Source organism: Megalops cyprinoides, chromosome 18, assembly GCF_013368585.1.
Source record: "Megalops cyprinoides isolate fMegCyp1 chromosome 18, fMegCyp1.pri, whole genome shotgun sequence".
Taxonomy (NCBI): domain Eukaryota; kingdom Metazoa; phylum Chordata; class Actinopteri; order Elopiformes; family Megalopidae; genus Megalops; species Megalops cyprinoides.
Genome location: NC_050600.1, coordinates 932,379 through 947,046, shown reverse-complemented (window position 1 = coordinate 947,046; position 14,668 = coordinate 932,379). Strand labels below are relative to the sequence as shown.

Here is a 14,668-nt window from a genome sequence, read left to right as displayed (position 1 = left end):
AGCATGGAGATGCAGCTTGGCAGGAGCTGTGGATCTGCATTTCTTACCATACCAAGAAGGCCGTCCATCTTGTGATAAAACTACTGTGATACTTGTCAGAAGTCACATTAAACTTTATCACTACAAACACTACAAATATGTGGAGATCTGGGCTGAGATTCACGGCGTGTTTTTCACACTGTTGCTGCTACTCACTGTTGCACTACCTCTGCGTATCTACCTGTCCAGAGTATTTAATGCTGATCACCTGTGCCATGGTAATCAGTGTAATCACCACACGGCTCAGCCGGGTAAAATCTGGCCATATCTTGGTAATTGTCCAGCCAATACTTGTGCCGAAAGTTTCCATTACAACCTGCTGGACCACTATGCAGTCTATTCGTCTGTTCTGCACTATGGACGGATTACGGTATGTAAACAGACCACCGAACAGTGGAGAATCACCGCTCCGTCTCGAAAGATCCATGGTATAGAGAGTATGCACTGACATCACTTTCCTGTCGGAACACGCCGCCTCAGTTAGTCTGAGTGGCAAAACGCTGTAACACGGCTGCCTTTAGTAGGGGAAACTGCGAAGCCGGGAGTAAAACAAACGATTATCTGCTTAAATTAAAGGCAGTTGGACTCGACAGTGATCCTTACAACTTACCAAAGAACCAGTGGTCCATGGACATTGACATGTGGCCAGGAATCGGGTTTCCTCACATGTATATGTACCTGATTTCAACGCCGGAGAAATACACAAAGCACAGCCTGAAGGCATACAAAAGCCGGGACATTCTAAAATGCTTAACATGGCTTAATGTTCCAAAACAGCGATCAATGATCACTAAATTTCTCTTGGACATCTCTTGTCAGAAAAACGTCCTCCTGTCAAAAAATCAAAACCGAAATCATAGGAGTATGGTCGTTATCTCACGTTAAGCGTTTTCCTCTATAAGAAAAATAGCTTAATGTGGCTTAATGTCCCAAAACAGCGATTAATGATCACTAAATTTGTCTGACATCTCACATGTGTGTGTGTATATATATATATATATATATATATATATATATACATATATATATATATATATATATATCTTTTGTGTGTGTGTGTGTGTATGTTCATAACGTTGGAGATTCATTTAGTTACGATTTTGGTCCTACTTTGAGGAAATTTTTCCATTTACATTACCTTATTGTTATTTAACAGAGACTCTTAGTTATAGCAGTAACAGCAGATTGCAGTTTTACATGTTATCCATTTATACAGCTGTCAAACCAGAAACCTTTTGGTTACAATCCCTGCTCCTTGCCACCACACCACACTGCTGCCTTTTATTCATTTAGCAGACATGTTATCCAGAGCAGTTCACAGACTTGGAGTGGAAAGAGCATGTACCGAAGTTGCAGGGTCAAATTTTAATTTACCTTTTCTGAGGCGTTCATATTTTCTACCTGTAAGTTGTATTTTACAAAGTCAGTGGGTTCTATATGTCCTGTCTCAACAATATGAAGGAGTTTAATACCTTAAAGAGGAAAGAAACTATGGCTATTGAGATGGCTTCTCTTCATAATGTCTCAATGGAACCTGACATCTCTTTCGCAAAGACCACAATGCACTGGGGCTGGACCATCCCTCCCACAAACAAATTCTCACGAAGTTCCTCATTCTACCACACTCAGTCCAAGTGCTTCAGAGCATTGTGAACCACAGAGCATGTTTGAGAATATGGATCCTGATACAATTTACTCAAATATCTCTCACTCTCCAGAGATCAAAGCAGGGCATCACAGACATAAGGGTAAGGAAAAAAGAAGAAATAAAAGAGAAATTAGTAGAATGTGTTGTATGTGTGGTGGGGATTTTCTCTAGTGCTATCACATAAAGACTATAATGTGCTTTGCATTTTTCTTGTGGCTTGTATATATATAACAGAAGGGACCTATGAGACTTTGGAACAGAAACCATCTGAAGTATATTCATCTATACAAGAAGCTGCTCTTGGGAGCCAATCAGCAGGTGCCCTGCTATCTGAATTTGTAATGGATTCAATTAAAATCAATTAAAAGATATTCTACTGAAACTGAGAGGGCAGATCCCAGCTCCATTCAGATCTACAGAGATGTGTCCTCTTTCCCCTCTTCAGTGGGTCAGAGCCGTGCTGGGAGAGACTCTCTGTACAAGAGGACATCACTGCTCTTCATCTCTCTGTGGATCATCACTCTGATCTCTCTCATCACTGCACTGGGCCTCTACTGTAAGTGTTACTGAGGAGTTTACTATCAGAACTGAACCACGCTGAACGGGGTCTCTACTGTAGGTGTTACTGAGGAGTTTACTGTCAGAACAGAACCACACTGAACTGGGTCTCTACTGTAGGTGTAAATGAAAAGTTTGTTATATGTCACTGTGTCAATGAGGTCCTTACCAAATTGGTAAAATTATCTGTAGTAAAGATTTTTTCATAAAATTTATGCTGATAACTTGTGCAGTTAGAATATTCAGTATGATATCTTTTGTAGTATATCATATATGTGATGTATGCAGAGTTTATAGTTTTGGTTAGTGTTCATTATTTATGGCTAAATATTTATATTGCATCATGTGTCTTTTGTTTATGATAAATCATGGATGCCTCTAAACCACGCCAGTGAATCATGACGCTGTAAGACATACAGGCCCAGTGAATACCTCAGGTGCACAGCAGAATGACACTATCACCGGGGTTCTAAGTGCACAAATAAAACTGCATCAACCCCACATGTGCACCTCCTTTATCCTGACTGCAACCCAGAACATTATGGGTCAGAGAAATGCAGGAAATGGTGAGGTAATCTGGAAGAAGCGTGATTGGTTATTGTAAATGTAATTTTTGGGGATAGGATACAATAAGGGATCAGTCCGAAAAAAATAAATTTAAATGTTCAGGTTTAAGGTTTAAGGTTTTAAACATGTTATATATTATAAATTATATTATTATTATCAGCATGGGTTCATCAAATAAAACTATTATTAAATATTATAAACCTATTACACAAATGCAACATTACTGTTTAATATAAATTTATCAGATTTTTTTTAATTTCTTTTCTGTTGGTGCTTTGTGCACCCTGGGAATCATATTCATTTCTTCCTGCAGAACAGAGTCTTCCTCAGCACACAGAAACTACACAGTGGTGGTGTAAATTTAATGCCAAATTTCATCTACTATAGGGAGCAGCAGTAAGACTTTTTGCTTCGTTCTGTGAAGAATAATTTAAAAATCCACAGTGGAAAACCACTATCTCCTGCTTTTCTTCATGGCACTTTGGAGAACAAGGGTTTAATCATGTTAATCCTTTTTTTTCTCTCAGCTCAACAGCAGAGTGAACTGAAGGAGCAGCTCAGCGGCTTCACCGCCCACAACTCTGGTGAGTCCTGTTGTTTATTAAAACTTTTCAGTGTTGAATTGTTTTCTTTCCCATGTGGACACTGAGCGATTTACCATCTCTGATTTGTGTTAATTTGGCAATCACTCGTGAATCATGATTTATTCACTAAAATGGTTTTTATTGTCCAAAAATGATGTTGAGTATTAACTTATTTGTGCTGTTAGTATATAGTTAGTATTATAATTAATAATTATAATTAATATGTATTATTCATGCCATTTATTAATGGGTGGTGACTATCACTGGTCTTCAGTCACCTATTAACACTGCTGAGTGCTGAGCTGTTTACACTGGTGAGTGTTGAAGTCTTTATTCACAATGTGCCGTGTTGTGCTCTTAATACAAATTAATGAGTGTTGAGATCTTTATTTACACTGGTGAGTGTTGAGCACTTTAACTTTTTTTTTGTTTGTTTTTCAGAATGGTCACGTAAGTATGACCTCTTCATATCTGTGTATATAATATAATAATTTAGCAAGCATGAACAATATAGTGTATATAGTATATTTGCACATGTTTCCATGTGAACGTGTAGGTGATGGTTTGGGACTTTTGCTGTAGTCCTGGCTGTGAGTTCTGCTGTGGATCAGGCAGTATTTACCGTTCAACACAGAGGCTCAGATTAGCTCTGACTGCTGTCAGACACACATCACAGCTTTATATAAACCTGGGATCAGTGACTGCACTGATGCTCCATTCACACAAATAACACGTAGACTGACCCCAGTATCTGTTTCTCTACAGGAAGGGATGGAGTCGTCTTTACACCAGGTAACACAAGTCTTTGAGAGTTAATTAACATACCTTTATTACATTTTAACGCACATATTTTAGTGGATAAACTCCACATATTTTAAATGGAAGTTTGTTAAGAAATGATCAGGAAAAATAATTAAAACACACTGCAAATGCAGCAAATACAAAAAATACCAAATCATTTCTGTTTGATTTTCCTACAGCACAGGAATAATATTAATATTAATTAAATTAATGAAATCTTCTGTCTTCTTTCAGTGTGGGAGTGGATTCGTGAAGCAGTAGGTAGGATTATGCTTGTCTGTGAGTCTGGGACTCAGTCACACCCTTTAAACCCCACTGTCAGAGCTTGGTCACTGGGAATCAGTGTAGTGTAGTGGTAAGGAGCAGGGCTTGTAACTAGTTGCTGTAACTAAAAAGTTGCAGTCCTTGCTGGGACACTGTTGTTGTACCCATGGGCAAGGTACTTAACCCACAATTGCCTCAGTAAATATCCAGCTGTATATATAGATAAAATTGTATGTCACTCTGGATAAGAGCATCTGATAAATGATAATAATGTAATCTGTGAAGGAGTTTCTGAGTGAAGCTGTACTTAAATCAGATCAGTCAGGATTATTTCAATGGTTATTAATCTGTGGCATATTTGCGGTTTGGTATACTTTAATAACTGTTCATTAATATGCCGCTTCAACACTTTGTATGAAGATGTGGCTGAAAGATTCCAACCTTTTTCATACTTTCACTGATAAAGGCAAATTCGGAAACATATGAATCTGGAACATACGAATATGAATGAAATTGAGAGGATCTTTTAGAGTATGAAAAAGAAAATGTCAGAAGAAAATTCTTGATATTATAAGGTTAAAACTGGATTTTAACAGTGATAAATGGTGTCACTGATGGTTCAGTTCCAGAACCCTCCATCTTTGTGAGTTTTTTTTAATATTACTGTAATAGCTGCAGTGTTTGGATTGTGGATTTGTAAAATACTTTGTATTTGTAAAATACTTAATAATCTAAATGAATTAAATCATAAATGACATACACAAACTACTCTCCACACAGAAGTACAGGGTACAGCTTCTAAAAATTGTTTTCATTCTATTTATTTGGATTAATGGAAAAAGATCCAGAAAGCCAAATTCCCAAAGATCACTGTACAAACTATAAAGCATAAGACGGACAGTGAGTGTATTCATCCAAATCTACAGAGAAGAGAGGCATTTGAGTGATTTGTTTACTAAAACAAAATGCGTTAACAATTACAAAATTTGGAGTCAGATGTATCGAAAACAGTTATATTTAATGAATTTTGTTCCCGAACCGGCAAAGGTAAGACGGCACGCCATCCTTCGCCACTCGGGCAGTTCCGTCGTTGGTGTGTTAGAGTGAGAGCTCTACGGGCAGCTCTACACACCTCCCAAATGCATGCGATAAATCTTCATTTTTGTCATAATTGCTGCTGTCAAGTGTTCTGGTGTTTCCCCTTGGTTACACTTCAGTCTCTGTGCTTGCATTAAAATACCTTTCAGCATTTCACACACCGCAGAGCTAATGGTGTGTCCCATTTTGGGGGTTTGTTGGTTTGGGTTTTGCTGTAATTCACACAATCAGTTCGCTAGCTATTCCTTTTACAGCCATTTTCATCTTTTTGTTAAGGCAGGTAAGCTAGTCATAACAGTATCAAAATGTACACCTCTTCATATGTGTGTTAGCTATTCTGAATACTTTTAAAATTGTCTATAAAATTCAAATTTTACAGCATGGCACTGAGGAGTAGTTTAGCATTGTGGCTTATTCCAGCTGAAAGTGTAACAGTGTGCAAAGCTTCTCTCTTTTTCAAAATTTTATGTGCTCTTCTGTAAAGACACTCCAGTAGGTTTGCACATACTTTCATGTCAACATATGGAAAGTGAAAATGTAATACATTTATTGTATTCAACCAATTACTCATAATTTCTCTGTTTCCCTCCACAGTGGATGTGACTCTGGACCCTGATACAGCTTATCCCAAACTCATCCTGTCTGAGGATGGGAAACAAGTGAGACTCGGAGACACACGACAGAAACTCCCTGATAACCCAAAGAGGTTTCATACTGTTATCTCTGTCCTGGGAAAGGAGGGTTTTTCCTCAGGGAGATTTTACTATGAGGTGCAGGTTGGGGAGAAGCCTAAGTGGACTTTAGGAGTGGCCAAAGAGTCCGTCAGCAGGAAGGATAGCATTACACTGAGCCCTGGGAATGGATACTGGACCATATGGCTGAGGAATGGGACTGAGTACAGGGCTTTAGCTGGTCCCCCTGTCCCCCTCCCCCTGAGAGAGAAGCCCAGGACAGTGGGGGTGTATGTGGATTATGAGGGGGGTCAGGTCTCCTTTTACAATGTGGAGGCCAGGTCTCATATCTACTCCTTCACTGGTTATACCTTCACTGAGAGACTCTATCCATACTTCAGCCCAAGTCACAATGATAACGGTAAAAACTCAGCTCCACTGATCATCCCTCCTGTAAAACACATTGGCTGAATTATATTATAGGTTTAATGTAAAATAAATATTGAGTTGTATATTTCTCAGTCAATGCAGTTTTCACATTAAATTGACCAATATTTGACTCAATCCCAATACATTTCAATATTCGCTGTAATGTATATTTAGAGTATATTAATGGTTTAACAGACCTTGTTAACACAGATACATTCTGATAAATTAACATGGCAAAGGAGACAGCATCACGCTTTGCCTCAGACAACATGCTGTGGAAGAAATTTCTGTAGACCCATTAGTTATTTTAATCTGATATAAGATAGCCTCCTGTTGTTTTAGGCTTACATGACTAATGTGGCTTCTGCTTACTCCCCTTAAACAGTTAATATTAATCAAATTTGCAGTCAAGGATGACACCGTGTGTGATATATTTTTAGTTTATGTATGGGGCACTGTTATCTTGTGAGATTGGACATCTAGTTTATCGTCTTTTGTGAGAATGTTCTCGCCATATGTATCCTGTCATGATTACTCACAGTCCTATTTCTTTTTTTAACTCAAGGACAAAATATATATTCGGCCTCGTCTCTGCATGAGTTAGAGAACTGCAGCACTCTGTACTTCTCTCCCTGACAGCATTCAATAAAGCTTGATGTCTGAGAATTATTCAACACCATCACACTGCATATTAGATATATCTGTAAGTATTTAGAATAACGCTTTCATAAACAATAGCAATTTCTATGGTCTTGGTAAATATTAAAACATTTTAAAGCAGAGTGTTAAATGAAAAGCAAATGCTCGCTCTTTTAACCCTAAACTTTCCACTGTAATTATGAGCCTTATTATTTTTTTGCTTCATGGTGTGAATCCTAGTGTCTTTCTGTACTGGATTATCTGCTCTGTCAGGACATGTGTGACTGTGTAACAAATGTGAAACTAATAAAATGGTAACTAAACCCAGTAACTAAGCCACTGCATCATTAATAAAGGGTGGGGTGGGGGGGTTGGTGAAGCCCCTGAGGGGTTCGGTGAGGGGTTCAGGTCTTGGTTGTGTCATTAACTGTCTATGAATGGAGTCAGTGAGTATGTGTGGGATGGAGTCTGTGAGTATGTGTGGGATTATTTTAGCATTTTTTTGTGAGTATGTGTGGGATTATTTTAGCATTTTTCTCTGAGTATGTTTGGAATTATTTTAACATTTTTCTCTGAGTATGTGTGACATTATTTTTGCTTCCTGTTGTAAATTCAGATTTGCCTGTAATGGTTTATTTGCATTTGTGGCTGCTGAAATAATGCCCAAATAAAAATTGATAACTAAATCCAATAGTTAATTGTGTTTTTTTATATTTACTTCTCAAAGATACATTTACAGATTATCTGTAATCTGACTGCCTGTAGCCACCACTGACCACACCGGGCGTGGCCTTTATGGCTGGGCGGTGGCACTGGCCTGCTTATCTCCTCAGCCTGCAGCGTCTCTGTTCTTCTCTCTTCTCTGTCCGTTTCCTCTTTTGCATGTCGTGCTGTAACTGTCACGAACTGAATCAAGCTGTCCATTATAGTCCCCTACCACCCATCAGGTTGCTCAGGGACCTTTCTGGACAAGATGGCCGTCCTGCTCGGTTCTTTCCCAGATGATGAGATGCTGCAGATTCTTCTGGGAATCGGCCTTGACAACTCCCAAACAAGTGTTAGCCTCCTCCCCCTGCTTCTCTCCTTTGACCTCAGGAGTTTTCCTTCCCACATAACATACTTAATCAGTTGGATCCTCTTTTCCTCTGAATCAGTTTCACCCCCAGTGTCCCAGTTACACCCCCCCCCCCCCCCCACCGCGCCACGCCCTGTTCTCCATGGACGTTTCTTCCCTCTGAAGTGTTGAATCCTTCTCTGTCACCTGCTGCTGCATTACCATGTCCTGTCTCCCATTCCTTCCTACGTTGTGAGCAGCCATATGTACAGTCTGAAATCAATGGGGCAATTATTTCTATTCTTACTTTATTCCTCTTATTTTTGTATCCCTTTCATAAAATATATGACCTTGACAGAATATGTCAAGAATTCCATATTATCTTTTTAAAAATTAATGCTCATTTCAGCCATGCTTCTCTGTTGTGGTGTGACTGTATTGGATCTGGTTGCTCTACCAGAGGCCAGGATTCTGGCGGTCTGTCTGCCCGTTATCTATCTGAAATGATTGCACCATTTTCAAGTGTTAACATGACGCAACCCAAAGTCTCCAACATTTCATCTTTATCTTATTAATCACTACTACTGCCTCATGCATCTTGCTGAGTGTTAGCACATTCTGATAAGACACTCAGGATGTCCTGTGCAGGTCTCTCCCTCCTGCCCCCTGCTGGCTGGACGCGGGAAGGTGATTTGTAACAGTGAGCCGCTTGGTAGCGCTCATGCTGAGGGTGTGGGCTGGTAATATTTTAAAATTAATTTTAAAGTATAAACGCATTAATATATTCACGTATAAAAGTTATATTTATGCACAAACAGGGCTCACGCTTGTTTCTCCTGCAGTGTAAGTAAGTAGAACAGTAACTGCACCCAGACAGTAGTGGCCTCTCACCTACTCAGAGACTTTTTTCTGCCAGTGTTGCTGACAGTGATACAGATCAGGGATGCGATGACGCATAAAGCCCAGGATGAAAATCACACGCAGGGTTTGCAATGGTGCTTATTACATCTTAACTTTACATTATTTTAGCGTAAATGAAGATGCAAGGTATGCTGCATGTTTTGATTTATGACTATCAAGTCTGACTGCTGAAGAGAATAGAGCTTTTTGCCAAAGCTCCCTGATTCTCAGTTTCTCAGTTGATTAGCTGTTGGAGTTAATGGTGTGATGAAAAGCATATTCACTACTGTATCTTCAGTTATAACTGGCTTATACTAAAAAAAGGCTTTAAAGAAATATCAACACAGTAACATATATTTTATCCTCAAAATGTCTAATTGTCTCTATCAACTTGTCAGAATTATAATGAGTAGTATATTATTTGAAGAATAACAATTAATAGTAATTATTTCAGCAGTGTGAAAGAGACTGGTCAGCTATCACCAAAACTCAATGTGTTTTATTAAATGCATAATTGTGTAATTGTTTAAATGTTAGAGGATCTTGTCTTTCATTTTACAAACCTGTCAACAACTCAGCTTGTGTCAACCAAGTGCATTGCATAACAGGTTAACTGTTAATTGTCGATTTGTAATTGATTTTGTGAACCAGCACCTGTTTAATCGGCTCCACCTGGTTAATTAAGGCTAATTAAATACAGGTGTGTGATTGGAGGGAGGACCTCTCAGCAGTTTGGCAATGTGCTGAAAGCTGGATTCTATGCAGTAAGAGCAGCAGGTTAATGTCCTTTTTAAAAGAAAAATTGAAAAATTGGCTTTTGTAAAATGGCCAGTGAGTATTTTTCCAGTTAGAACACTTTTTCTGTGTCGTTTGTTTTTTGTCCTGGTTTTTCGGATGCACTGCAGAGTTCTCTGGGACAGTCTGATTGGCTGAAATAAAATGTAATTGTAACTACATAACTATCATGCACAAAGTTTAGTCTATTACAGATGGGCACAAAAGCTTTTTTTCTGCTGTTTCAATGAGAACAAAACAGAAAAATTATACAAAATGATAGTCGGAGAGGACATTATGAGGACTGAACCCATTGGATGATAATGTCTACAGGCTTCTGTTCTCTTGTCCATACAAGTATATTGCATTTCTTCTAAGGATTTCGACAGATGAGCTCACACAATCCCATGTGGGAAAATGGTGCAGAGTTAAGGCAGTTTCTGACTCTGAGTCCAGCTAATACAGTATCTGAGACTGTGAATCCTGGACCAGCTCAGCAGAAAACTCTGCAAACAGACAAACAGGATGTTAGATGATGTGTGGCCATGCATGTGCGTATAATATGATGTGATATCTGCTACTCCTTGTAGCAAATAAATTCTCATTCAAGTCAAATCAGTGGTGAGTGACTGAGAGTCTGAACAAAGGGCATGAGTGTACAGTCCTTTGCCCTCTCTCTCCAATCTGTCTGTGTCCTTGGAGGCCCAGATTGATGTGGAGGTACTGATACCGTGTACTGGTGAGTACCAGCCCAGTTCGAGCATTTTTATAGTTTTATCACTTAAAAATAGCACTTTAAAATACAGACAACAAACATCAGTCAGGGAATTCGCAGAAAATGAACAATAGAAATATACAGAAATGTAGTAAGAAAATGGGAAAAGTTTTTTTTTTTTTAATGTACGTGTGTTTATGGTATTAAACGATAAAATGCAATAATATTACACATATTTTATGCATTTATGACTCACGAAACTTTTTAAAAACGTTTTACTTTTCGTGCGTCGTCTGCAGTGCTACGCGGTTTCCCGCACAAGACGTCAAAGCTCTCAAAAAAAATCCCATTTAATTGTTTGTTGCCGACCCGCGAAAAATCGAAGCCGCGATGTGGGAAGACGTGATGTGGGAAGGTCAGCTGAAATTGCCTGAGTAAACAAATCATTTTCAATTGGTATCACCTGTATCAAAACTCAGAAGTAAAAAGTAAACATTCAGAAATGTGAATGTGGTAAATATGAACCAGTTCAAGTATAGGCAAGAGGAACGTTTCAAATCTCTCAACCGAGTATCTGTAATCTAACTGCTTTAGATTTACATTTACATTTGTTCACTTGGCAGACGATTTTATCCAAAGCGACTTACAAGTGAGGTACAATACAACACAAGCGAAAAAAACCATAGTCAACAATTAAAAGCACTGCATTACAAACTGAATGTAGATTTACTTACTTGCTTTACATAACTCTCCACTAGAGGTCAGCACTCCCTTGGTTATAATGCAGTGCTTAAAACAGATATAACTGTGAGAGTGGTTATTCCTTATTGTTAATGAAGCTCTTTGCTGCTTCGGCTGAATTTGATAGCATTTCAATCCTTCTCTCTCGGTGAGACTGATTCTGTTGGAGTGGAGGCTGCTCCCCCCATGGTCCTATATGCCTACATTCAGTGAGTTAGACACTTCAGTGCTAAACTCACATTGAACATCCTCCCTAAGTGAACCACATCCATGTTCATTAGAAATAATTCCCAATGAAATAGTCTAAAATCCTCATATTCTATATGTACAAGTATATCATTATTTAAAATCTCCATTTTAAATGCATTTTCACATTTTTGTGGGCTTTGTTGCTTTTTTCTGCTTTCTCAAGTTACTTTTTTCCCCTCATTTCCTTTTTCTCTGCACAGCTTTCTCTCCATCTGTCTCTTTTACCTCATCTCTTTCCCTCATCTCCTCTGTCTCTTTCTCTGCACAGCTCTCTCTCAGTCTCTCCATCTCTGTCTCCAGTCTGTCTCTCTCCTCGTCTCTCAGTCTCAGAGCTGCTCTGTGCTCCTGAGTGGCTGCAGTAGACTGTGCTGTTAACTCGCTGAGCTGCTGGAGGGTCTCTCTGTGTCTCTCTGCCTCCTCTCTGGCCTGCTCCTCATATGTCTGTGTGAGCTTTGCAATCTCCTCCCTGTGTCTCTCCTCTGTGGCTCGAACCTCTCTGTCCTGTTTCTGTCAGGTCCTGCATCTCTCACTTTAATTTTATTTCCTCACTCTTTCTCCATTTGTCTGTGTTCCTCTCTCCCCCTGCAGTTTCTCCAGTTCTGCTATCCTCTCCTCCATTTCTCTGATCCTCTCCTGCAGTTGCTGTATCTCTTCCCCAATCCTGCTGAGATCTTTCTCAATTTCTTTCCTGTTTTTCTCCTTCACTCTCTCCTCTTCATTCTTCCTTCTCTCCTGTCTCTCTGTCAGTAACTGCTCCTTTAATTTTATGATTTCAGATTCTACCCTCATGTAGGTGTCAGTGCAGTAATGGCTGCCATTTTGTCCTGCCACCATCTCCTCCACCTTCTGCAGTAGCTGTGACCTGAGTGCCATCTCCCATGCTGTTATTCAGAACATCCTATGCCAGAAGAGACAGAACATTTGTGCCTACATGTGAAAGAGAATACACTATGCAAACAGCATATGAAGAAACATTTAAGATCTACATTTTTTTTCATCCAGCTCAGAGTCCCCTTTGTGTGTGCATAGTACTCCATACTTAAGTTTTTCTCTGTACCAAAAAGCTCTTCTCATTAATAATCAGTTTGTTCAAAACTTGCTTGCTTCACTAGCTATGAGCAGCAATATATATGTAAAATCTACACAAAACCAGCTACTGTAAAACGAATATAGTGATAGAAATATTTATTATGAATTACTAGTTAAAAAATGTTCATCTGCTGTGGGGCTCCAATGGGGGCACCCAGACATATATGTAAATTAAAACTTGTAAAATATGGCACTTTGTCCATACATCAGGGAAAGAAAATGCAAGGGGTGGGCAGATGTCCCCAACGTCCTGCAAAGAGTCTTCTCTCAGTGGATCCCCAGATCTCTCCCCGAGTGTCTGTGCCCCCTTGTCCGCAGCTCCCCTATTGATATCCCTGAGTGTACGTAGCATACTACTATCCTACCAGTGCTGTAAATTAATACCTTTTTGGCAGTGGTAGTGATGAGACCAATACTTCACACTGTCTTTGGTCATAAGGAAAAGAATACATGTAAGTCATACCTGAAAAAGCTTGATGAGACTACAGAAATAAAGCTTTGCTACCATGAGAGAAAAGAAGGCTATGTATAGTTACTGCTACAGCTGTAGTTACTGTGCTTCTAAAGACGGTGCAGATGCTTGTGGAAACCAGCAAGGTGCAATACCAATGGGTTTGAGTGTACCATTGATGTTGTGTGAATTTCCACTCATACAGTAAAATGTGCCAGCATCTCACTAGTTCATAACAGGTTGAGGGGCAACACCCAACACTCTTGCAATCTGTCTTTGCACCTTGTCTGTTAATAGCTTTACTGTCAGTAGTGATTCAGTTCCTGATGCCACAATGGATGTTATCATTGTCCATTGCTGTCCCTCTCCTCCATGTCAGTAACTACACACAGCCAGTCTTGTGTACATCCCAGATACTGGCAGAATGGTTTTCTCAAGGATGTTGGATGGCTCTCCCAGTGCTTCTAAGGTGAGGTTCATAGATTTGGTATGTATGTCTGAGCCCAAGCTGCGAGTGATAAATGCCCATAGATCTAACCACGCTGATAGTCTCAAATGTCGACGGCCTGGTGTCTGATGTTCCGCTTTCTCAGAGTTCATTCCTCTTGGCAGGACCGGTCCATGCAATCACAGCAGACCAGCTCAGCAGGTGGCATGATCCGGACAGAACCACAGCCAGCACAGGCCTGTGTTTGCAGAACAGGTGTAGACCCACGGTGGGCGATCGCAGCACTGTCACACTGCTGTCTCTCCATAATGATGCCCCTCACCTTCTGCAACATTTAGAAGGAACACCTAATTAAGCAATGAATTTAATCAGGCGTAGCTGTGTGATAGTCATATTATGCAATGAATTTTATTCCCTGCTCATTTTGTAAACGTTACTCCATTTGTGGACACAGTTTAAATAAATGGACAAAACAGAAACATAATAATGCTGTGTCCTATACTCATGCAGACCATGAGACAGAGATAATGTGATAATAATCTAATGTTGTAATAATAATAATAATAAAATAATAATAATAAAATAATAATAATAAAATAATAATAATAATAATAATAATAATGATGTAGTAATAGTCTCCAGCTTGGTTCTTTAATGCAGTCTCACATCCTCACAGTCGGCTAAGGCTTCCATCATGCCTGGGTACCAGCTGCACGGTCCTCAGGTAGACAGCAGGTGGCCGCTGCAGACAGCTCAGCCTCAGTGACTTTCCAGGAATGATGTGACAAATCCTTCAGCAATCTGCTGAAACTGATGCCTAGACTCATGTGCTCTAAAGGAGAACCTTCATCTTTCCACCCAAACTGTTTGTTCAATTGGTAATTTGTTAGATGTTTAAGGATTGTTGTCTTTCCATTTCCAACCCTGTCAATAACTGAGCTCACTGATC

At 39.4% G+C, this 14,668-nt stretch overlaps 1 protein-coding gene across 1 annotated transcript; it reads left to right on the top strand.

Moving 5' to 3' along the window:
- Positions 1–2,786: 2,786 nt before the first annotated feature.
- LOC118793512 (erythroid membrane-associated protein-like) lies at positions 2,787–6,701 on the top strand. The gene is made up of 3 exons (XM_036551731.1): positions 2,787–2,811; positions 3,340–3,396; positions 6,154–6,701. The coding sequence occupies exons 1-3, from the start codon at positions 2,787–2,789 to the stop codon at positions 6,699–6,701; spliced, it is 630 nt and encodes a 209-aa protein (XP_036407624.1).
- The last annotated feature ends 7,967 nt before the right edge of the window (positions 6,702–14,668 follow it).

Coding starts and splice junctions, on each gene's coding strand:
- LOC118793512 (XM_036551731.1), top strand. CDS start 2,787: ATGGGTCAGAGAAATGCAGGAAATG. Junction 2,812..3,339: donor TCAGAGAAATGCAGGAAATG/GTGAGGTAATCT, acceptor TTTTTCTCTCAG/CTCAACAGCAGAGTGAACTG. Junction 3,397..6,153: donor CTTCACCGCCCACAACTCTG/GTGAGTCCTGTT, acceptor TTCCCTCCACAG/TGGATGTGACTCTGGACCCT.